The following is a 24,420-nucleotide window of genomic DNA, read 5'->3' on the forward strand; positions in this document are numbered from 1 at the left end:
TTTAAGCATGAAGAATAGTGTATGACGCACGTATTTAATAATTTGATTGAAATGCATTCGAGAAAATTATTAATATTTTTATATTTTCAACGTTTTATTTTTGGTTAAAGCTGCTTTTTATAGACCTGAATTATTTTTATTATTAAGCCTATTATTTATTGCCACCCTATACAATATGAATCGTGTTGATTCGTTTTGGGTGGTATATTTTATGTTTTACAACATACTGCGTTCCCACGGAGAATATAAACGCCAAAAATATTTTCCTCACAATTGTTTTGTTTTTCTGTGTGATAGTTAGTGGTAAGTTATGTAACCAATTATCCGGCATTACAGTTTATGATCTAATAAAAGAAATATATTTAATATTATTGTAACGTTTTGTTATTTTTAACATTGGGAATTTCTTATTGCCGCCTAGGCCCTAGGCCTAGTCCAAGGCCGGGCAAGGCTTAGCCTCTCGTTTTGTTTTTGTTTGTTGCGCAGCGAATTAGAAAAGGTCAGAACAGAAGGGGATTACACGGGGATGAAATCTTGCATAGACCAGGCCTAGCTGGCTAAGAATATGAAAGGGATGTACCGACTAGGCCTATATATAAATATATGAACACATTTAAATTGTATATATGTATTTATCTAGTAACCTAGTGGGGCGAAATAGAAATTAATTAGGCTAGGCCTAGGCATGGAGGTATAAAATTATACCTCCATGGCCTAGGCCTAGGCCCCTACTACTAGTACTAGCCAAAAAGTACCATACATTGTCATTAGTTTACAATACAAATACATGTCACTTTTTTATACTACAGAATGATTATTAATTAGGCCTAAGCCTAAAGATTATTTTGATTTTACTCTCACTCACTCAGAGCCAATGGAAATCAAGTTTGTCCGAATTGTTGTTTACTAAACCTGTTTCATAATGGAGTCTGAAAATGAAACATTACGTCAACAATTTCAAGCTCTACAAGATCAACAACAAAAGAAAATGCAACGTCGTTTGCAAAGACAAGAAGAAAAAAAGAAGAAAACGGATGACACCGCTGAAGGAGATGCAAAACAAGTTGGTCTTGACATTGGAGATGACCTAGGTCTATCGGTAAAATTTTAACATACAATTCAGTTGACATAACATATTTATGCACTTGTCAATTGTATGACCCACTATACGACCCCCGGGAGAGGTGCGTCATTTGTCCGATGTGCGTCATACTTTTGAATACCATGACGCACCCGTGCGTCAAAAAGGTGACTTACCTTTAGGTGACCATGACGCACCCATTTTGACGCACTGTGACCATGTTGTTTATGATATGGTGGGTGGTAAAGTGACGGACATTGACACACCTTGTTCATTGATGTGACGTACCATCTAGGTTTTTTGACGCACCCCTGCGTCAGTAATTATTTGTAAATGACGCACCCATGACGCACCTCTCCCGGGGGTCGTATAGTGAGTCATACAATTGACAAGTGCATTACCAGCATCCATGCAAGATGTTATTTTTAAAAATAGACTTTTAAATTGATATTTAATAGAAATAACAAATTGGATAATATATGTTGAACGATTTATGTTGAACTCTTCAAGCAATATGGAATGAGTATTTTTACTAATCTTAAGCTCTGTCTACACTATCAAACTTTATGTGACAAAAAAATGTGATGTGCCTATATGGTATTAAATGATGATGTCATATCACTACCATGGGGCATATCACGACCGTAGCTGAGCACACCAAACTTTTTTGATAGTTTAGACAGAGCTTTAGTGGTGTCACCTGAATTGAGATTGAATGTTAAATGTTTTTTATCAATTTTGTTTCTTATTTTTTGTATTGAATGAAATCAATATCAACATAATTCTATGCATAACAATTGTACAGTAATTAAATTATATTATTTAATGCTGTTTTATTTTACAGCTTAGTGAAGGTATACCAGACACTGCAATATATAATGAGGAATTACACACTCATCTGAACCAACAGATTAGAGTAAGTTTTTTAGTCATTGCCCAAAATGCACCTGAACAATGAACCACACCTAATAATAAGATATGTTATCGGGTCCCGAAGGTATCTCCTTAAAGCTCTGTCTACGCTATCAAACTAGTTTGACCAAAAAAGTGCCCAAATATGGTAGTGGTATGCCCAAATATGGTAGTGATATGACATCATCATGCCCATATATGGGCATATAACATTTTTTGTCGCATAAAGTTTGATAGTGTAGACAAGGCTTTATATGTGTTGTACTGTATTAGTTTTGGTTTTTGGAGAATAGAGACATTTTCTCTTTAATCATGATTGTTTTATGCATTATGTCTCTTTTTAGGAATTGAAGGATGAAACTGGTCGTCTTTACAAGCTTTTGAGTGAGAGGGATTATGAAATAAAAAGACTAAAGAAGCAAAGAGAAAGTGAAAGGATAGCAATTGCAGGTATTTTAATCCCTTACCCCAACGCAATTGGCAAATAATAAGAGTTATTTTCAAATATAGATGCTCACCCACATAAATTTAGTTTTTGAAAGTGTATACAGTATTATATTATATTTATTATTTGTCCACAGGAAGCGGTGTAGCCAGTGAAACTGCAGCGACAAAGATTGTTGATCTTTCGAAGAAAAACCGAGAAATGAAATCAGAATTAGAGAGTGAGAAAACAAAAGTAAAACAAATTCTTAAAAAGCTAAATGAGACCGAGAAACAGGTATGATTTTTAATAATTTTTGTAACATTATTTTGTATGTGTTTGTGTGTGTATTTTTGAATGCATTTTATGTAAAGTTGTTTTATTGAACTATTTTATTTTAGCTAAATGAATCAAATGGCAACTACAAAGCACTGACAACTTTTGAAGAACCGAGCGAGAAAGAACAGTTACAAGCGGAAATAAAACAGATTCAAGAAAAACTCAACCAAACTACGTCTAAGATGATGGAGTATCGAAATCAAACCGGCTCACTTAAGCAGGAATTGAAACTTGCTCACAGAGTGCTTACTCAAGAGGTGGGTGAACATGCCAATGTACAGGCACTTCTGAACAGCAAGGGTGGAGCCCGTGGAAGGGCCCAGCAAATACTCAACCTCCAAAATAAGGTTTGTATTTTTTTGCATGCTCTAACACATTGGCTTAAGTTATGTAAAACAGAGGGTGCCACCACAATATATAATTTTAATACCTTCTGCAATAAAACAAAACAAACAAACAGATGTTATATTCACATTATTGTTTAAGTGCATCTCCTTAGCACTACCCAATGAAATTGTGCTGACTATGATGTACTGTATACATTTTAAGTAGATACTTGTGTTATCGTTCCCATCGCCTTGGACAAAACCGACATGTTAATTGTATCAAATCTGACACCAGTTTAGTAAATATATGATTACTGGTTGCTGTCAATGTAAAGGAGGCATCAAGCCATTTTCATAAGAACAATACTCTACACAATTCTTAGATTTTTGATGAATTTCTTTTGTGTTGCACTCTGCAGATTAGTTAAACTTACTAGCTCAATCAAGTAAATTTATTTTTTTTTAAATATCTATATACAGGTTTCTGAACTTGAAAGTCAGTTACATCAACAGCGTTTTGTTTCTACCAGACCAGACACACAGATGAGTCTTGAAGACCAATTTATGACGATGGATATCCCAGATGACAAATCTGAATCCATTGTCTCCGCAAGGACCTTCAAAAGCAACCATAGTTCGTCAACTGCTGATAAAAACCGTACAAAAATCAGACAAATGGAAAAAGAACGAAAAGAAGCACAGGCTGTAAGCTAAGAAATTTCTTTTCTGTAGTATTATGTGTTCCTTATTAATTTCACTGCTAATCTTACTGTAGTGTATATTTATTCAAATTTAATTTTCTTTTAACAAAGTAAATAAAAGTTTATATATATACAGTATATCATTATTTTCCTGAAAGCTCTGCCAATTTTTCTGGCTGTTTTACTTCATCATTTTGATTTAGGTTTTAGCTTATTTTATTTTGTATCTCCATTGAGATCTAGCCACTTTTGCCTTTGGATTTATATATATATAAATAATACTGTCAACTTATTAAAACAGTCAAGCATAGCTTTCGATGCAAGTTCCATAATTTTTAGTTGTTAGAAAAAATGTCTTAATACCATTACTCATATTCTTTGGTGTTTTCTAAACAGAAAGCAAATGAAGAACTGAAAGACTTACAGTTGGACTACTCTAGGCTAAAAGAGAAATGTGACGCATCAAAGGCTAGAAACAAAGTACTGGCAAATGAGCTTAAGTCTCTAAAGCAACAAATTAGTACATTTATAGATAAAGGAAAACATGATGACGAGTTGATATCAGCTTTATTGGTAAGTTTCAGATTAAAACTGATTCTCAGTACTGTATCTATAGTGTATACAGGATACTGGATATATATGGAGATACAGTACAGTACAGATAGTTGGGTGAAAACTTTGACTTTCAAACAAAACAAAGGTGTTAAAATGTATGCCTGTGCAAATATATTGTCTTGTATCTAAAAATATAAATTATTGATAATAATTTCTCTATTTAATGTCTTTGTTTTTCTTTTTATACAGAAACAACAAAGTCAGTTGAATGAAGTTTACAATGAAACACACAGACAACAAGAAGAACAAAAGAAACAGCAAAAGCAACATCAGCAACTCTTGCATCAACAAAACCAACACGACATGAACATTGTTGAACAGTTGAAAAGAATTGTTGCAGAAAAGGAACAAAAAGTTCACAATCTTGAGGATGAAATTAATCAAATGAGGTTAAAGGTTAGAGTTCAATTTAATTATTTTTCTTTCTTTTGATTTAGTACTTATTCGAATGTGCACTGTGTACGATATTATGAATGTAATTTGTCCTACAAAAGTTATAATATTTTCACATATTACTAGCAAGAAGAACGACATAGCATGAATGGTTTTATGGAGCGTCCCCCATCTCGTGGAGGAAGCAGGCCATCCTCAAGCCAAGTAGAAAGGCCAGGGACAGGTACAAAGGTTGTGACCTTTGACAATAGTGTAAATGGACATTTCAGTGGTGGGCCAGTACCTCCCTCCAGGTTAGTGCTATCAGCTGTGGTGGTGTGATCAATCATTTTGGCACATAAGTCCATCCAATTGGTTTTAAGCCCCAGTATTCAAACTATTTTTTAATCATGCATTGTGGTATTGATACTACCATATATGCCATTATTGACAGACTGATGATTGAATGTCATTTGGTGGACAACTGAAAGTCATGAAAGGGGAGAGATGAAAGTTGTTAAATGCTATAATCTAGTCCACTTCGCTTTGAGACAGCTGTCACTGTAGAAAGCGCATAATACAAAATACCATTTGTCATATATATTTTTTATGTATAAATATCATTTTAAATTGTTTTTTTTGTCATTTTTTAGAAGTGGTTCCAGGCATAGTGCACGTAGTACATCAAGACAAAGTATAGACAGTCCAGGAAGGCCATCGTCCACATCTGTTAGGCCTTTAAGTGCAAAGTAAGTCAAATATAGAAAATCTGCTATCTCTGGGCAATAATCACCTACCAGCAGGACGACTAAAGTACCCCAATAATATAATTGCCACCCAGGACATTTTCTCTATCTAACTAATGGTGAGGTACTGTAATTGTCCCAAGTATTCCGAAGTTTTGTGATTTAATTTTGTTTAAATAAAATGTTTAAAAGATAAATGTACAACATACTTTACTTCTTTTCTACAGTGCATTGGATGTTGATGAGTTAAGGCGGCAGTGTCAAGAATATAAATCCTTCAGTCAAGTTGCTGAAGTGGAGCGAGAAAAATTGATGGAACTGGTTGCAGTATTACAGAGACGGTATGTAGTACTTAACTTAATATTGATGTCATTCTGTAGCTTTTGTGTGCTTTTCAGACTGTATAGTCCTCCTCTCAACGGGATCTTCTGAACTATTTTGGCCATGTTTGGAACAGTGGAAAAGGATTTGTGGGATGACCTATCATGACATATGTTGATCAGTTCCAAGAAGACACAGGGCTATACTACCAGAAATCGTGAGACCATTATGCAAAATAAAAACCTATGGAGAACCATCATTGGACTTAGATATAATAAATAATAATAATATGGATGTATATAGCACACGTACCACTCAAGAGTGCACAAGGCAGGTTAAAAAAAAGTGAAATTCAATTTACAATATCTGGTTGACTAGATGACAACGGAGTGAGTGAGTGTAACAGTGAAAGATCCAGGGTTGTGAAATAGGAGGTCTAAATTTTATTTTGCATTTTTTATCTCCCAAATCAGTTAATATTTATTTAACTGTATACTTTTAAAAGTATGCCTGTACCATGATAAATGTTTGCTACTGTAATTAATTGTGATTTAATTATCATGTGTTTAGAGTGGAAGAGGCCAATCAGAATCAAGCTGATACACATTCTCAAGCTCAAGAACTAAAACGACAGAATGTACAGCTTGAGAAGCAGTTAGGTAAGATGAGAATTGAATCTGGTCGCAAGGGAGCTACGCAATCAAAAAACGCCCTCACAGCAGCAATAAAAACGGAAGAAGAGCTTCTTAAAGCAGATATCAAGTTGACTACAGAAAACCTGGAAGAACTGCAGACCAGGTGAGGATAATGTTTTTTTTAGTTGTTGAACTTTTTTTTCAGCTCTTGCTCTAGATATTAATATAGATTTGATAAAATGTTGCTCATTTAGCATGCGAATATTGTCCAGTAGTAATTATGAATATCTCGCAAAATAAATCTGTTCAAGTTACACTTTCACACGTTAGTTTGTCAGGCTATTTGTATATATATTAAATAGAGATAACTAGATGTACAGTACTACCGCTATCAAGTATTCATATTTATTTTTTGTTTTCTTTATGCCCCTTTTAATGTTTTTTATTATTTTATTCTGTTTTATAACCAGCAACCAATTTTATTTTATACCTGTTTGTGAAAACACAATAAAGATAACTTGAACTTAATTCTTCCAAAAGATAGAGCCTTTTCTTTTGTAAATAAATGTTTTAAATAAATGAACTTTGATAAATAAATTGTTTCAGGTTAGCAATTCAAATAGACGAGAACGATGCCCTGAAGGCAGCCCTGCAAAGCACCATGAAAAGTAAAGACGAGGACCTGAAACTTTATCATCAGATGATGGAGCAGACTAGAAAAGTTTTCTTACAGGGCCTAAGACAGTTCAAACAAACAAGTATAGGATCATAACAGCGTCAGCCTTCTTTGAATATATTATATTGTAAATTGAAAGACCGCTAGTTCAGTTTTAGTAAAGCTCTGTCTACACTATCAAATTAGTTTGACCAAAATAAATATGGTAGTGATATGACGTCATTTATTCCATATATGGGCAAATCACATGTTTTTGTCACAAAGTTTGATAGAGGAGACAGAGCTAGCTTAAGTGTGATATTTGTATTTGGTCACATTTGCCAAGCATTTGTCGTGTTATTATTTCTTAGATAACTTGTGCTTACTAAATTCAATAGTAACTTAGTTACCCTAATATAATTTAAAAATTAGAATTTCCAATATTTCAAATAATATATAAATCTGTCTGTCATTTTATTGAGTACTATTAACAGTGCAATAATTCTGATTTTGATTCGAGTCTCTGATAAGCCAACACTAAACATAATAATGGTAGTTTTATATAGCGCCTAATACAATGTTTTTAAGCGCTTTACACACAAAAATAAATAATGGTAATATTAGGGAGGTTTCGCAACCTTACGAAAACGGATACGTTATACATTTGTGAAACTTTGGTGCTGATCCCCATTTCATATTCGTAAAGCGTATTCGTGTTGACGAATATCACCAGTCATATTCGTAACTGCAAAACGAGTATAGTTTTTGATCTATTTTGCACATTTTGCATTTGAATCAATGATTCATGATTATAATATAATTATAGATTTATTGAAAGTAATTTACTAAAGTAATTTACTAAAATGCCAAGTCAATTTTGATAAATAGCAGTTTTTAAAGTCCTCACTCGCTTTGATGTTACGCTAGGCCTAGGCAGCCAAGCACCAAGCAACACGTACCTGCGCTTCGCTCAAATTTACCGCAGTCATATTTTGGACGCGCCTCAATATTTCGTTGCCATGCGAAACAGATTTTTGTATGGCTTACGAAAACGAATACGTGTGCGTGACGTATCCGTTTTCGTTATCGTATTCGTAAGATTGCGAAACCTCTCTAATGTCCAATCAAAAGACAGGAATTTATTTAGGTTTTGCATTATAATGATGGGCCAATTTTCGAAAATAAGATAACACAATATATGCGCATATATAGGGAAATTTTAGAAAAATGGCTCTATATAAGGTTTTCGAAAAAAATCTCTGTACTATAGTACAGGAAAATTTCCGAAAATTTGCCATATTTCGACCATTTTATTTTTTGACATAACTAGTTACTATGGCTCTGAGATGATAACACAATATATGTGCATATATGGCCATATTATCGCATATCTATTGAATTTGAAAAATTCAGTATATTTTGGGCATTTTACGAAAAATTCCTGTAGGCCTACTATGGTACAGGGAAATTTTCGAAAAATAGCCAATTTTCGACCATTTTATTTTTTGACATAAATGGTTACTATAGCATATTAAACATGCGCAGAGTCGAAAAATGCGTTCTGCGCATATCAATTGTGCTATAGTAACCAGTTTTATTGAAAATAAAAAGGTCGAAAATCTGCCATTTTTGGGTAAAAATCCCTGTACTATAGTACAGGGAAATTTTCGACCCTTTTATTTTTTGACATAAATGGTTACTATAGCATAATAAACATGCGCAGAGTCGAATAATGGGTTCTGCGCATGTCAATTGTGCTATAGTAACCAGTTTTAACGAAAATAAAAATCTCGAAAATTGGCCATTTTTGGAAAAAATCCCTGTACTATAGTACAGGGAAATTTTCGAAAAATGGCCATATTTCGACCATTTTATTTTTTGACATAACTAGTTACTATGGCTCTATAAGATGATAACACAATATATGTGCATATATGGCCATATTATCGCATATCTATTGAATTTGAAAAATTGGGTATATTTTGGGCATTTTAAGAAAAAATCCCTGTACTATAGTACAGGGAAATTTTCGAAAAATAGCCAATTTTCGACTATTTTATTTTTTGACATAAATGGTTACTATAGCATATTAAACATGCGCAGAGTCGAAAAATGCGTTCTGCGCATATCAATTGTGCTATTTAGTAACCCGTTTTATCGAAAATAAAAAGGTCGAAAATTTGCCATTTTTGGCAAAAAATCCCTGTACTATAGTACAGGGAAATTTTCGAAAAATAGCCAATTTTCGACCATTTTATTTTTTGACATAAATGGTTACTTTAGCGTATTAAACATGCGCAGAGTAGAAAAATGCGTTCTGCGCATGTCAATTGTGCTATAGTAACCAGTTTTATCGAAAATAAAAAGGTCGAAAATTTGCCATTTTTGGCAAAAAATCCCTGTACTAGTACAGAGAAATTTTCGAAAAATGGCCATAATTCGACCATTTTATTTTTTGACATAACTAGTTACTATGGCTCTATAAGATGATAACACAATATATCATAACCATATTTGACATAAATGTTAACTATAGCACAATGAACATGCGCAGAGTCGACTAATGGGTTCTGCGCATGTTAATTGTGCTATAGTAACCAGTTTTATCGAAAAATAAAAAGGTCGAAAATTGGCCATTTTTTTGAAAAAAAATCCTGTACTATAGTACAGGAAAATTTTCCCTTTTTTTTTGCATAATAAACATGCGCAGAGTCGAATAATGGGTTCTGCACATGTCAATTGTGCTATCATAACCATATTTGACATAAATGGTTACTATAGCACAATTGACATGCGCAGAACCCATTATGCGCATGTTTTTTATGCTATAGTAACCATTTATGTCAAATGGTTACTATAGCATAATAAACATGCGCAGAGTCGACTAATGGGTTCTGCACATGTTAATTGTGCCATAGTAACCAGTTTTATCGAAAAATAAAAAGGTCGAAAATTGGCAATTTTTTCAAAAAAATCCCTGTACTATAGTACAAGGAAATTTTCGAAAAACGGCCATATTTCGACCCTTTTATTTTTTTACATAACTAGTTACTATGGCTCTATAAGTTGATGCTAACACAATATATGCACATATATGGCCTATATTTCAAAAAGTAGATATTTTGGCCATTTTTGGAAAAAATCCCTGTACTATAGTACAGGGAAATTTTCGAAAAATGACCACATTTCGACCCTTTTATTTTTTGACATAACTAGTTACTATGGCTCTATAAGTTGATGATAACACAATGTATGCGCATGTATGGCAATATTATAGCATAATTATTGAATTAAAAAATTGTAATTATTCCTTCCAAGAAGATGCAATGATGATACCGATCATTTACATATGTTATTATCACGTATTGAATTCTGAAAATGAATGTTGGCAAATTACTATACATATATACAAATACTACAGCTGTTTAAGCATTGAATACTTTCATTTGATACAAAAAATATACACCCGATATTAAAACGGTACGTTGTATGGACTACACACATACACAGGTAGTGAATATTTACAACCAGTTCACTTACTTTCATTTCTTTTCGCAGGAAGAGGACGCTGAAAACATAAGCTTTCCATTATTTAAATGTCCCTTGCATGTATGACGAAAGAATTGATACAACTACAATTGCCTAATAATTCTTCTGTGTAACCGAATTGCTTTTACTGTGTTCTATGTATGCCGTTTATGGGTTTCAAACACAACGAATGTTTTGGTTTTTCACAGTGAAAGAGATATTATTTAATAATAAATACCCTGGATTTATAAAGTTCCTAATATTGTGAAACATCTAAGGGCTGCACATATTATTCCTCCGGTCATTTTTTTATCAAACATGTATGGAAATATAATGCCGCTATTAATCAGCGCAAAGTTGTCTGTTGACGTTACCAGGCACCCATTTGTACACCGGGGTGGAGAGGGGCAAATGTAAGTATCTTGCCTATTGGATACAGGCAATGCAACAGCCATTGGATTCGAACCCACGATCAGTAGTCCAACATTCATAACTTCTGCATCACCTACATACGGAAAACAAAATTTGCGTCCAGCTCATAAGATTTTGGCGGCACACAGATGAGTATGGTAGTACTGTACCGATAACATTAGAATTCATTATCTGAACTATAATCTAAAATTTCTTCAACAATGTCTAATGGTGATGATCTGTCACTTTCTAAATCAGAAATCCTAGCAGAATTCTCACTTTTAAAATTGTCCTGCTTACCAATTTCTTGTACGCTTCTTTCAGAGTGAATGTTCGACTGCTTGGAGCTACCAGATGCCCAACTGTCGCTGTACACTGGTGATGGTGTCCTATTTGAAGAGGTTTTATCAGGTGATGGCAAGAGGTTGGCAGAGGGTAAATCAGCATCCCCTTTAGGACCTGATTTATTATCAGCTTCATTAACATAATGAATATCTTTTGTGTTTTCTAACCTCTCTACCTTTCCTCCTTTAATAACAAGCCCCTTTTCGAAGTCATTATTATTTTCTTGTATATCTGCACTCGCCTGTAACATATCATTAGTTGTCTGATGCTTGGCAGGTGCATCTGATGGCAGTTCTGGAATGTTCTTTGCAGAAGATACGTTTGGAATTATTGCTATGCCACTTTCTACTATATTCTGATACCTCTTAGTCTCTGTAGCTTCTTGTCCTTCTAAACTGGAGGTAGTAACTAATTTATTATTCCCCCTATGGTCCAAAATATCCTGTGTTTGAGATGGACCAACCATGTGAATTTTATCAGCATCGTATGTAACAGTTGAAGGGGGAATCATTTCCCTCTGTGGAGGGTTAATTATACATTGATTCTGTGAGAGCTGCTGGGATTGAGAGGCAACTGTTGATTGTGTATAATGAATATTTTGCATATTATAAGGAGAGGTGTAACCGGTGGGTGGTGGTGGTGGTGGTTGCCAACCTGGTTCCGATGGTAAAAAGTATTGTTGTGGTATAGGCGTTACTGATGACTGTGGTAGCCATCCAGGTACTGGTGCTTGGATTGGTACTGAAGGACCGATTTGTACTGGCTGTGCTGAATAATAGTAATTTGTTGTGTTCATATGTGAAGTTAAACCATGTTGCTGTTGCAATGGTGGTGGTATAGGGTCACCAAAACTAACTGGTTGTTGATTATATTGCTGCAACGGCATAGAGTTTATGTGATGGTTTCCGGGAAATTCCCGTTGATGCGTAGAGTTATTGTGATGGTTTCCAGGAAATTGCTGTTTATTCATAGGGTTCTTGTGATGTTTTCCGAGAAATTCCTGTTGATGCATAGAGTTCTTGTGATGGTTTCCGGAAAATTCCTGTTGATGCTTAAAGTTCTTTTGATGGTTTCCGGGAAATTCCTGTTCCATCACCGAGTTCTTGTGATGGTTTCCAGGAAATTCCTCTTGATGCATAGAGTTCTTGTAATGGTTTCCAGGAAATTGCTGTTGATGAGTAGCCTTGCTAAAAGGTGTTGGTTGGTGATCTTGAAGGATAGACAACACAGAGGGATCCTTTACATCACCTGGCGACAATCCAACAAGACTACACAGCTGACCCAATCTGCAGAAAAAAAATAATTTTATTTTAAAAAGCCTCCAGAAATAGAGAGATACATACAAAACAACAGCAAAACAATAAACAAAACAGAAACAATTCAAGGCTTATAACACCCTCAATAAAAGTTTCAGATAATTATGATTAGATGGTCATGATTTGATTTCTTACGGTGTCACCAACGCTGTGGTGATTGCAATCATTACATTTCAGTCGATTGATCTTTATGATATGGCTTATCAATGATATAAATTTAAAAAATTTAGCTAGAGTGTTCCAATTGAACTGAAGTCCAGAATAAGACTGTAAGTAGAGGTGTTCCAACTTGAATCGTGAAACAGGACATAAATATGTGTAGGTCTTAAGCTCTGTCTACACTACATCAAACTTTGTGACAAAAAAATGTGATGTACCCAAATATGGATATGATGATGTCATATCACTACCATATTTAAGCATATCACTACCATATTTGGCCATATCACACTTTTGTCAAACTAGTCCGATAGTGTAGACAGAGGTTTAGGTTATCACAAATCATAAGCCCCTTAATATTACCCTGAATAACAGGCATTATTTTGTCCTCTATAAATAAAAGATAAATACAAATTTAAAAAAATAACTGACCCTGCATCTCTCAATAAATCAAGAAAAGTATGGAATTTTCTGAATGATTCTTCAATGCTGTCTAAAACCGCTTCATCAATATCACCAACGGCATCAGGTTTATCATCTGGTTGTTTCTTGAACGGTGAGGAAGCACCTCGTGCCTGTAGCAACTGGATTTCATGTCGTAGGCGACTATTCTCAACTTCAAGCTGAAAATGATAATCAACATTTCTGTAATGACATTAAGGAAGTATGGGTAGAATAATAACTATGTTTAATATATCATGAACCCAGTCAAGCAAAATAACTATAAATGGCATGTTTACAAACCCAGTCAGAAAATTGAGTGTATATGTAACCTAACAAAGAACATGACTGTAATATGTTATGTGAAGTATTCTCATTAATCTTTTCAAAGTGACTGTCAACATTGACCCAAATGAAAGTCCTTCTGGTTAATCAAATGTGATAAGAATCAATCAACTTATTTACCACAGAATCATTTTGAAATATGGCCTGAAAGAAACATTTTTAAAAGACTACCTCTATAAGACGAGCATTAGCTGCATTACGGGCCTGACTCTCAATATCATAGCGGCGCCGAATCTCCTCTAACTCTACCTATAAAGATGACAATGTGAATTATGCTATGATTTTACTTTTGAAGTTAAAAATATATATTTGGGAGATCAGTAATATAACAAAATACCCAGTAGAATGCAACAAGCTAACTGACAAAAACATTCAATAATACAAGGTACCTGGGGGAAACCTGGATCAATACAAGGTATCTCAGCAGGACCTGGATCAATACACATACCTTGGGAGAACCTGGATCAATAAAAGGTACCTGGGGAGAACCTAGATCAATACAGGTACCTGTTGAGAACCTGGATAAATACAGGTACCTGGGACAAACTGGATCAATACAGGTATCTTGGGAGAAACTGGATCAACACAGGTACCTAGGGAGAACCTTTATCAATACAGGTACTGGGGGAACCTGGATCAATAAAGGTATCTTGGCAGAAACTGGATCAACACAGGTACCTGGGAACCTGGATCAATGCAGGTACCTAGGGAGAACCTTTATCAATACAGGTACTGGGGGAACCTGGATCAATAAAGGTACCTTGGCAAACCTGGATTAATACAAGGTACCTGGGGGAGAACCTGGATCAATACAGGTACCTGGGGCAAACCTGGTTCAATACAGGGTACAGATTAAACTTAAACTAGGTACCTGGGAAAAACCTGCAATAACATTTAAAGGTTCCTGAAGAGAACAAAGGTACCTGGGCAGAACTTGTAAAAAACATACATTTAGAGAAATAATACATGGTACCTGGGGAGATCCTGGATTAAAACTTACCCTTAGTTCCTTATCTACTTTCTTCTTGTCTTCCTTATCTACTCTTTTCTTATCATTTCCCATCCTTCCATTCCATTTATTTGGTGAGCCATGGAGTTTATCATACGAGCTGGTATCTTTTACACTAGTATCACTCTCTGCTGGTGTTGAGGTAGTGGTTAAATGGAAGTGCACCCCTGGTGAATCTTTCGTGGGGGTGGTGCTTACATCCGAATCATTCTTTCCACGTTCAGCAGATGTAGCTCTAGGAATAAAAGAAACAAACATTATTTTATTGTTGAAAGTTACTGGTAATAAATATTTCTGTCACAAGAATATGATAAAATTAATATTTGTTGGTCAGAGATTTTGTATTGCATGCTGGTTAAACTAGTGGTCTGAATTTCTTTGCATTTGTATTAGAAATTCACAAATATTTTATTATTTGTTAGTCACTGACACTGTATCATTGTCATATTGTGTTTCCCAGGTATAGTGGGCACAATAAAGAATTCTGTTCATAATTTTATTTTATCATTTGTTTTTATTGACTTAATATTTTAATGTACGGAATATTACTTTGTGGGAGTTCATATTGTTGAGATTTTTAAAGTATACCTTGCATAAAAATATACTTTACATCCAATGAAATGGTACTGTACCTGGTAACTGCTCTAGCTGCTGTTCGCCATGGCACGAATCCTGGGCCAGGCCGTCTCACAGTAGGAACATCATTCTTAGAAAGTCTACCATCAGCAGATTTTGAGCGAATTCTTGACCTGCTTACACGAACTGTAGAAGTAGGCTTTGATGATTTTTTACTTACAGCAGTTGAAACATGCTTAACTTTCCTTCTTTTGGGTTTTTCAGCTGATTCACTGCTTCGAAGCCACTTATACTGAAGAAAAAAAAATATATCAAGTTAGAATTGATTATCAGTGAAAACATTGGTAGATTTTGTAAATGCTCTATTTCAAGTCCTTTCCTGTTACAGCTTTCTTTGTGTGAGGACATTAGCTGTTTTCTATATATTATGTAATACTAATAAACATCCTAAAACAAAAGAAGCATATAGGAATAAAGACAATGTTGAAATATGAAAAGAACAATCATTCTAGTACAGTACAGTAAAATATCACAAAATAATCCAATTGCTTTGATTTCATTTCATTTATTTATTCGACCAAAACACAGATACAGAACAGAAACAGAGCACAATGGTCAGGGGCAACTAAAGCAAAACAATTACTATAACTCAAAGAGTCAGTTGCCCCTTAAAAAACATCGAAATACAAAAAATATTGCATCAAGTAAAACATTTGATGATTGTAACAAGGGATTCCTATAGTTATTTCAACCTCTTTGAAACATACAAAGTTGGAATACGTGGCAATAGGTAAAATAAATTCAAATTACCTCAGATTCATGTCCACCCCCATTGATCATCACTTGTTCTATTACTGCTTTCACTATTTCATGATCTATTAAATAGACGTTATTATATTATATCAATATTTAAAAACCATATACAGTAAAACAACATTTATGTTGATGGTGATTACACTTTCTTGTAGTCTGGTATTATCTTTTTCAAGCACATAATCTCTAATGTAACATACAACATACCGATGAGAGGATTCTTCCTCAAGTCAAGAACAACAATTGTTGAATTCTGATGCAACGTATTTAGCAATACTTGAGCTCCCGTATTAGACAAGCCACAGTTCTGTAAATCTAAAGCTGTAGATATGAAACATTTACATAGAATAACTTTGAAACAGTACTGTCTGCAGATTCGATAACTATTAGCATATTACATAGCATGCTCGTTAAGTTTGTGCACTCTTTGTGTTTATAATCAGTGTACCATGTCCCACATTTACTGGCTCAGCCTTCTGAGGCACTGTACATATCATTTCCAAACAAGATTTAATAAGATCAAAACAGTACTGTCTGCACATTGGATATATCTTAAGATTGACTGATGACAATTCACTAATGTAATATGAGCGGAAGTAAAAAACTAGCGCGGGAAAGACTAATATACGATCTCCTCTCAATTACAGTAACATTAAATGTTTTATTTAGGTTTATTAGGGAAAATATCTAAGTTAAGTGGATAATGTGGGCCACTATTTCTAGCTTCACATCATAAACCACATCATTACATCATGCACAAACCTTATGTTATGTGACTGTAATTGGTATGCCAAGTGTGAGCAGACACACTACACATTGCTCCTTGAGTATAGTAGGCCTTGTTAAAAAAGAAATTCTACCTTTTAACCAAAGATCATCCTTTATTGCATCAGCAAATGCAGCTGCACCTTCATCATTCAACAGTGGGTTTGCGTTCAAAGTTATCCTACGAATGCCTGCCATACGATCCAGATCTGGACGACGGTAGCGTAGACTTTCTTTCCATGCTTCACTGTGGAGCCTTGTGGATTGATGCTGTCATGTTTAAATCAAGAAGAATTAAACTGAATATTGATATTTATAATGACAACCAAATTAAATTAAAAAAAATTTGTTAACTTTTCACAAGGGTACGCTGTTTACGCAAATTAATAGAAGGATGACAACATCTGTTGCACTGTGCCAATGTGTATCTAAGGTAAAACATTTTTATCTGTTCCCTGTGCTGATAAGACAACAAAATGGAGCACAGAGAAGGCTTATACACACACTTGACCTTTTCGATACAAAACAATGAATTGGATGCATGCAAGTTTGTTACAGTTAAGATTTATATACTCTCCTAAAAATTTAGTATTGAGGATATTGAAAACGTCAACAGACCTTAACGACTTTTGAAATGGATTGAGCAGCATTGCAGGTTAACCCACATCCCGTTAGATTTAAAGAAACTAGTGCTGTTGAATTACGGATGTTATGGCAAAGCACTGCTACAGCCTTGTTACTCAGTCGACAGCCTTCAAGGGATAGATGTTCCAATGAAGATGCTCTTGATAAACCCTATCAAAACAAACAAAAAATTATTATACCAATATTTTGAATAACTACCTTATTTATTCGAAAAATAAATCCCCAGGGTATTTATTCGAATAAATACGGTATTTAGAAATTTAACGACACATTAAACAACCTGAACATGATATTGCAGTATAGAAAAACACATCACTTAAATGGAATAATAAATGCTTATGAAATTGAAAGATATCCCATATACAGTACCATCGATGTAAGTAAGACCATATAAATATAACTTTCCAACCTGATCTTATGCACATTTAAGTTAAATATTGCTGGCCATTTGTGTCAACAGGGCCTAGCGTGATCAGATATAAATTACGATATCTGGCTATATTGATTACTTACTTTTTCACTCCCCAAACCAATTATTTTCAAACCCATAATTCAACATTTACCTTTGATAAATTAGTGATGTCTTTCTCCTTAAGTGGTAAGCCTTGTATTTCTAAATATTGTAAACTGCGACTATTTAATAAACATTCTTTTAATGATAGACTCAGACGATTCACCACCTCTTTAGAACGAACAGCAGGAGGGCGCCGTCTCACACCATGTCTTCCGCAGGCATCTGATAAGATAGAACATGAATGTACAATATTAAAAGGTTGCCGAATAAACATTGGTAAAGTATGGTTTACGGTACCTTTTGATTATTTTTAAAAAGTTGAGAATGTCTGAATTATTAATTACTCCCGTCATCACAGTACAGTATTACTGAAAATCTTACCACTATCTTTTGTTTGTTGAAAATAACTTCTGATTCCAATGAATGACAAACTCTTATTAATGCGAATTGAATTTAAGATTGGTCCCCAGTCTGGAAGTCGGATACGATCTGCATTAATGTCAAGAGCACCTTCAGCCAGATGAGCTTTTACAGACTGTACTGGAACAGAGTCTTGCAAAGCACATAAGTTATTGTAGTACGATTCAAAGTTTGTACTGCCCTTTGACCTTGCTGGTATAGATGTAAACATTACTGATGGCATCTCCTGTACTGTAGTATATAAATAATAATAATAATCAGTAAAATACACTTTAAAATAAAATTAAACAATTGTCAATAGTAGTATATATAATCAGGGAGTTGAATCCATGATAGGATTAACTAGAAATAATAAAGTGTTAAATTAGAATTTAAAACATGAAAGAAACATATTAGCGCCCAAGCGTAGACCTACATATTCTCTACCTAACCCACCCCTCCTAAATGGCCTAGGCTAGTCTAGGTAGGCCCTCTAGTCTTCTTAGGTGGCCTTCGTTTGGCCTTCGTCGGGCCTGTGTGTCGCCTTCTTGTAGGCCTAGCCATCACCATTATTACTGCTCTAAGATAGGCGTAAAACCTAATAATTTCTCAACAGGCCTAATATTCAATACTTACACTTTATATATAATAATTATTTATTTATTTCAGGCCTAGCCTAGATGTCCTTTGATGTGACAAAAAATACATCTCCGATCGTTCAGATTGATGAACTTTTTTAGTTTTTAAAATGGCGCCGTAGGCTTTATAAACAATTTCCAAAACCACTGCACAAACATTTACATCGATTGTAGGTTTAGAAAAACAGATATCTTTTTTTATCAATTAAAAATATGTATTAAATTTTAAATGTTTTTCTTTTATTATTATAACGTATTTATCAATCATAATCAAAATAAAATTAAAACAGATCTTAGTTTGTTTGTGAACAGTAAATACGCCGACGTCCCCGGGTCCAGTCAAGCATAACGTCACAAAACATTTTTTGTTTGTGTCAGTTTATGATTTTTTAAAGAGGAAATCTTTAAGAGAAGACACTAACTAAATATACTATGTTATAAGTTAAGCCTGAACTAACAATTCATATTGATATTATTATTTCATACAAAGTTTGGAATGCTTAAATCATTTGGTTATTTTCTAGGCCAACGTAATCGTGGCAGTTCATTCATTTTGACTAGAATGATGAGCACCCGTCCTTCTGCGAGTAGCACATCAGACAAAACATGTTCTAGTGAACTAGGCCTAGCCGTTGTTCATAACTCAGACAAATGTGAATTTACTTTAGTACTCGATAATACAGGTAATACAGTAGGATAATAATAAAGTAATTTCCGAAGAATATGCTAGGCCTAATATTATATATTGGTTGTATGTGTAAATAAATTTCCATCCATTTTTATAGGCCTAGGCTAGGCCTACTAATTTTTTTTTTTTAAATACATACATTTCTGATGTTTTGTTATTAATTGACATTGCACACATATATCTCACTTCAACTTATATATTATACTGTATGAGTAACCATTTTCATATTGCTATTTTATTTTTATTGAAAAAAAAAACATGGCACAGTTTTTCTTTTTTGAAAATTAATTCTTTAAAAATATATATATATATAAAATGCAATACTTGATATTGTATTATAATCAATCATTACACAATTTCCAGGTAGTAATGTTCAACCAGCCGTTTTACAATATGAGATTCTTCCAGGAATAGTAGATTTGTACCACACTGGTGTTCCAGAGGCTTACAGAGGAAGAGGTGTGGCTAAGCACCTGGCTAAGGTGTGTTTGATTATATAATTCAACATAATCATAGTGTTCCTTTAATATATAATTTTTTTTGTGTATCAGGATTTAAACAAAACCTTGACAAAATCTCATAAGATTCTTAGCTTTTGTCAAGGTTATTTCCGCGATGGATGTTTTTTTTATTTTTATTTAATATTCTTTGCATTTATCAGTTATGTTACATAATAATTATTACTTGTTACTCACTGCTTTTTATTTTTTAGTTTGTTTTCGACCTGTGTTTTGTTGTAATGTAATTTATTTACAAATAAGCCATACTGTATAAACTGTAAAGAGTTGCTACATTTAAATACTGTATTTCAAAGCGGTTGATATAAAATGAAAGTGTCTGTCCGCCACGGAATCCGTCCTCCACTAATAGTTGTTAATTCAGGTTGTTATGTTATTATGACAATTTACCGTTTAATATTTATGTAAAAAAGTTGTACTTTGATACTTCACTGTACAGTATCAATGGGGGAGAAAATGACACAACATGTCTGGTGTGCACCATGTGACTACAGATTCATGGTGCCTGAATGTCACAACTCTTTACAGTATATCTATGTGCCCTTTATATAACCACTAGATAAGTGATTTATATAAAGATTTTCAAATTGTTAAAGGTCAAAAATCTAGAAATTAGTTGCAAAATAAAAAATCTCGCTAGGAAATGAAGATATTACTGTTAATACTGTAAACAATAATCACTTGAAATTAAAGTTCGGAGTTGTTTATTTTTCAATCAAAGTATCAAAAAAGTATAATGGCTATCTATACAGTTCACAGGGAACTAACTAATAATATGGTTAATATTTAACTACTGTATTAGTAATTGTGTTTTCATGTTTGTTCATATAATATTATTAATCATTAGTAAGTGGTATGGTTTATGTATATACTTTTTTTTAATTGTTTACTTTTTCTCTAAATACTTTAGGCTGCCCTCGAGCATTTTTCCAACCAAGATGACTCACTAATTAGGCTGTCTTGTACATACCTTCAAAAATATGTTCGTGATCATCCACTGGATAAGTATACACCAAAACTAGAACAGAATTATTGACGAAGAACTTCACATTTTCATCACTACTGTGTTTATGAATTACCTATCATCATCATCTACAATGTTAAGGGATACAGAACAGTTTTTCGATTCCTTTTAAAATAAATGCACCAAATTATGACTACATTATGACTAGTGGAAAAAAAATTAATTTCTTTTTACAATATAAGAAATGATTTGTAAAGTTAATTTTGAAAATAAATTGATAACAACGAAGTTATGAAAGGGTCGTTTCTGTTTATCAATAAGGAAATCATATTTCTAGTTTTGTTTTTGTATTTAAAATTGGGAGTGCTCAGCATTTTACACTACCAGTAAGAATTGTTTCTGCTGACACAAGATCGATGTATAATTATTCTAAAAATAGGGTGCGTTTCTGCTGCATGAATGCCAATTTACACAGACGAACAGCAACAGTAAACGGAAAACCGCATAGCCTGTCATATCTATCCTGAACGGGTTTCCGCTCAACCACCTATCTGCTACTGCTCGTCTGTGGTAATTAGCCTTTATGCTAAATAATTAATTGCAGCTAACTGTTGAATGCCATACTAACATGCAATTTTTTAAAACGCCGGAAATTCTGCCAAAAATTTGAGATAATCCATTTACACAACTAGTTCATTTTCTAACAGCAGAAACGCACCCTTTAGCTTTTCTACATAACAGGTTTTTCAGAAATAAAGTAAAGAAACATTTTTATACTGTCATTGAGAAACATAATATTTACTGGAAAACTCGTCTCATGATCATCTACAACATTACCTTGTTCACATTTGAAACAAAAACATAATAAACATCTTAACAATATAACTATATAATTGATTTAGAAATTATGGACTTTAAATCGTTACCTATTTGGTAGAGCAAAAATCACTTCAACTTCAATCACTGCAAATCTTTCTTCATTAAAAATGCGAATACTAATATTATAAAAGTTATCTACAATTTGTTTTTTTTTCTTAATAAATATAACATTAAAACTATTAATACTACTGGTGCAGTAGATGTTAAAACTGTCTAACGTGTTAATTAAATTTAAAAATATCAACATTTTGAAAATATCTATTTCCCAAGAATAATATTTTGAACATATACAGATATATAAACAAATGTAAAATGCTAACTATATAGCTTGTATTTAAATTGAATCAGTATACATGTTAAAACTGCACCCAGTAACAGAAGGAAGGAATTCAATTCGTAATTATTTAAACCAATTTTTTACAAATATAAAATCAGGCCAATTGTGGAATACAACAAGCATTTTTAGTTTAAAATAGTTTTCACATGTTTTCCTTCAAAGACTTTTTCCATCATAGTTTGATATCCATCAACGTCGAGCACCATACATTTTACTCAAAATCGTATATTACAGTGGCGCACCATACTAAACATTTACTCGTAAAGTTTTAAGATATCAGTGTATAGCTTTACTTAATATTTGATGTATTTTAGAACCAGTCAAACTATATATTAGTTTTGCGTTTTGCACCTCTTGCATTGATTGTAACTTATGATATAGGGCTAGCTGCATATTAGTGGCAAACCATACTGTAAACTTTTACATTTGAAAATGGCAAGATTGTGCTTTGTCTTAAAATCATGGCACTGTATGTAATTTTTAAAATGCAATTTATTTTTCTACAAACTAATCTTATATCTACTCTTTGCTAAAGCCGTTCTACATTTGCATAAGCGAGTTTGATTTAAAATTTGGTACATGTTGCATAGTATAGTAATGTAAATATGTTACGAAAAAAATGTACATTAGCAACAAAAAACCTATTCCTAATCAACTATATCGATCATTTAAATCAAGCAAACTTTCCACCCCAAATATTTTTTCTATATTGCCATAATTCGATAAACAACTTTAAAATAACATTGATAAATATATTTCAGAACAATGTTAAAACATGACAGAAAAACATCTATCTTAATAATGTTTAAAATTTACAGCAACTTTATATCGATGCCTTCAATATAGTTGTGAGTAAAAATTGTTAAAAAACCGGTTTGAATAGTTTCTGGTCAGTATTAAAAAATAGTTTTGAAAAAAAAAAAGTTTAAAAAGTATTAACATGAACCTAAAATGCATTGGTGAATGGGCATGGCTTAATTTCCGTGATAATCTTATACTTATTTTAGCAGGCTCAGCTAAACCTCATAAACTAATTAATAGTTAAATAATTTAAAATTCAAATGTTTAAAATATGCCATGTTCTTTTATAAAAGTTCACTATTCATACTGATTATACCTAAATACAATATGCTCCTCATTAAAACGATTGCAGAGCTGAATTTATTTGTTAAAATCATTTTATAAAATTATCTAGGAGGGACACATGCTAATCATTTTGTACACAATGAGACTTAAAAAACAATGATGCAGTAGGGCATAACAAACACACAAAGTATGCCTACAAATACAGTATAACTCCTATTAAGGAGCCACCTTCGGGACCCAACAAGTGTCACCTCGATATGGGTGTCCCCTGAATATTTTGCCAGTAAATCGGTATACAAGAAAATGTCTCCTTAATAGGGGTGTCACCTGTATTGTGACAGTTCTAACACCATGGTAGCAATATACCAATATGGTATAGATTGTAGGCATGTACATTTTTTACGCTAAATTGCACCGTTGTATTTTAGCTCACACCGTCCCTGTATCCTTCAAATGCTACTATTACCTACTGTACATAACACCTTTCTTTTCTCTACTAACTTACTGACTACCAATCAATGATAGATTTCCTTAATGTTAAAACAATAAACAAAACATTGGCAGCCTCAATAAAATATAATTAAAAGATTTTTAAAATTAGCTGCAAGGACCTTATAAAACTTTCTCTACAATAACCTGTATTTAAATATTTCGTCTCTATATTAATGGCATTTACTCGCATTTATAAAATTAAAATATTCTTGACATCAATTCACATTAATCAAGAACTTTATGAAATTGACTAAAATTGTAATAAAATTTAGATAAAACAATGTATTAAATAAGTAGTAGTACAGTAACATCAGACAGTGTTTGTAGGCCCCATTTAAACTTGTGAATTAGGCTGGCCTAAGACTTGGGGTCGGCAATCGTCCAAATACTGTACAAACTTAGGCCGGCCATGGGCTGTCATTTGA

The 24,420-nt window shown here is 33.4% G+C and overlaps 3 protein-coding genes across 5 annotated transcripts; 2 read left to right on the plus strand and 1 right to left on the minus strand.

Moving 5' to 3' along the window:
* Window positions 1-236: 236 nt before the first annotated feature.
* On the plus strand, window positions 237-8,258 carry LOC140039597 (coiled-coil domain-containing protein 13-like). Of its 3 annotated transcripts, none has more exons than XM_072085216.1 (14): window positions 237-303; window positions 870-1,099; window positions 1,926-1,997; window positions 2,338-2,443; window positions 2,575-2,714; window positions 2,819-3,103; window positions 3,563-3,787; window positions 4,180-4,356; window positions 4,588-4,794; window positions 4,918-5,084; window positions 5,424-5,519; window positions 5,744-5,857; window positions 6,408-6,635; window positions 7,079-8,256. In XM_072085216.1, exons 2-14 carry the CDS (start codon window positions 923-925, stop codon window positions 7,242-7,244), a joined length of 2,160 nt encoding a protein of 719 aa, XP_071941317.1. In that variant the 5' UTR covers window positions 237-303; window positions 870-922; the 3' UTR covers window positions 7,245-8,256. The 3 variants fall into 3 exon arrangements, with proteins under 3 accessions (XP_071941317.1, XP_071941318.1, XP_071941316.1); XM_072085217.1 differs by having other exon boundaries at window positions 248-303; window positions 867-1,099; window positions 5,427-5,519; window positions 7,079-8,258; XM_072085215.1 differs by having other exon boundaries at window positions 248-303; window positions 867-1,099.
* Window positions 8,259-10,482: 2,224 nt separating this feature from the next.
* On the minus strand, window positions 10,483-19,122 carry LOC140039599 (centrosomal protein of 78 kDa-like). Its single transcript, XM_072085218.1, has 12 exons — window positions 19,030-19,122; window positions 18,376-18,645; window positions 18,044-18,216; window positions 17,454-17,630; window positions 16,931-17,105; window positions 16,278-16,391; window positions 16,068-16,132; window positions 15,314-15,549; window positions 14,673-14,916; window positions 13,844-13,921; window positions 13,319-13,509; window positions 10,483-12,697 (listed from the first exon to the last, which is right to left on the minus strand). The coding sequence occupies exons 2-12, from the start codon at window positions 18,635-18,637 to the stop codon at window positions 11,245-11,247; spliced, it is 3,168 nt and encodes a 1,055-aa protein (XP_071941319.1). The 5' UTR covers window positions 18,638-18,645; window positions 19,030-19,122; the 3' UTR covers window positions 10,483-11,244.
* Window positions 19,123-19,374: 252 nt separating this feature from the next.
* LOC140040305 (protein NATD1-like) lies at window positions 19,375-21,975 on the plus strand. The gene is made up of 4 exons (XM_072086127.1): window positions 19,375-19,404; window positions 19,556-19,714; window positions 20,083-20,201; window positions 21,148-21,975. Exons 2-4 carry the CDS (start codon window positions 19,594-19,596, stop codon window positions 21,271-21,273), a joined length of 366 nt encoding a protein of 121 aa, XP_071942228.1. The 5' UTR covers window positions 19,375-19,404; window positions 19,556-19,593; the 3' UTR covers window positions 21,274-21,975.
* Window positions 21,976-24,420: the final 2,445 nt, after the last annotated feature.

The sequence above is a fragment of the Antedon mediterranea genome, chromosome 2 (assembly GCF_964355755.1).
Source record: "Antedon mediterranea chromosome 2, ecAntMedi1.1, whole genome shotgun sequence".
Lineage (NCBI taxonomy): Eukaryota > Metazoa > Echinodermata > Crinoidea > Comatulida > Antedonidae > Antedon > Antedon mediterranea.

What these genes read in the sequence shown, in the direction of transcription:
- LOC140039597 (XM_072085216.1), top strand. Translation starts at nt 923, where the DNA reads ATGGAGTCTGAAAATGAAACATTACGTCAACAATTTCAAGCTCTACAA. An exon ending in ATCTGAACCAACAGATTAGA is followed by an intron (nt 1,998 to 2,337) that starts GTAAGTTTTTTA and finishes GTCTCTTTTTAG; the next exon opens with GAATTGAAGGATGAAACTGG. An exon ending in GGGCCAGTACCTCCCTCCAG is followed by an intron (nt 5,085 to 5,423) that starts GTTAGTGCTATC and finishes GTCATTTTTTAG; the next exon opens with AAGTGGTTCCAGGCATAGTG.
- LOC140039599 (XM_072085218.1), bottom strand. Translation starts at nt 18,637, where the DNA reads ATGCCATCAGTAATGTTTACATCTATACCAGCAAGGTCAAAGGGCAGT. An exon ending in GCAGCTAGAGCAGTTACCAG is followed by an intron (nt 14,917 to 15,313) that starts GTACAGTACCAT and finishes TTTTATTCCTAG; the next exon opens with AGCTACATCTGCTGAACGTG. An exon ending in GATTTATTGAGAGATGCAGG is followed by an intron (nt 12,698 to 13,318) that starts GTCAGTTATTTT and finishes TTTTTTCTGCAG; the next exon opens with ATTGGGTCAGCTGTGTAGTC.
- LOC140040305 (XM_072086127.1), top strand. Translation starts at nt 19,594, where the DNA reads ATGATGAGCACCCGTCCTTCTGCGAGTAGCACATCAGACAAAACATGT. An exon ending in TTTAGTACTCGATAATACAG is followed by an intron (nt 19,715 to 20,082) that starts GTAATACAGTAG and finishes CACAATTTCCAG; the next exon opens with GTAGTAATGTTCAACCAGCC. An exon ending in TGGCTAAGCACCTGGCTAAG is followed by an intron (nt 20,202 to 21,147) that starts GTGTGTTTGATT and finishes TAAATACTTTAG; the next exon opens with GCTGCCCTCGAGCATTTTTC.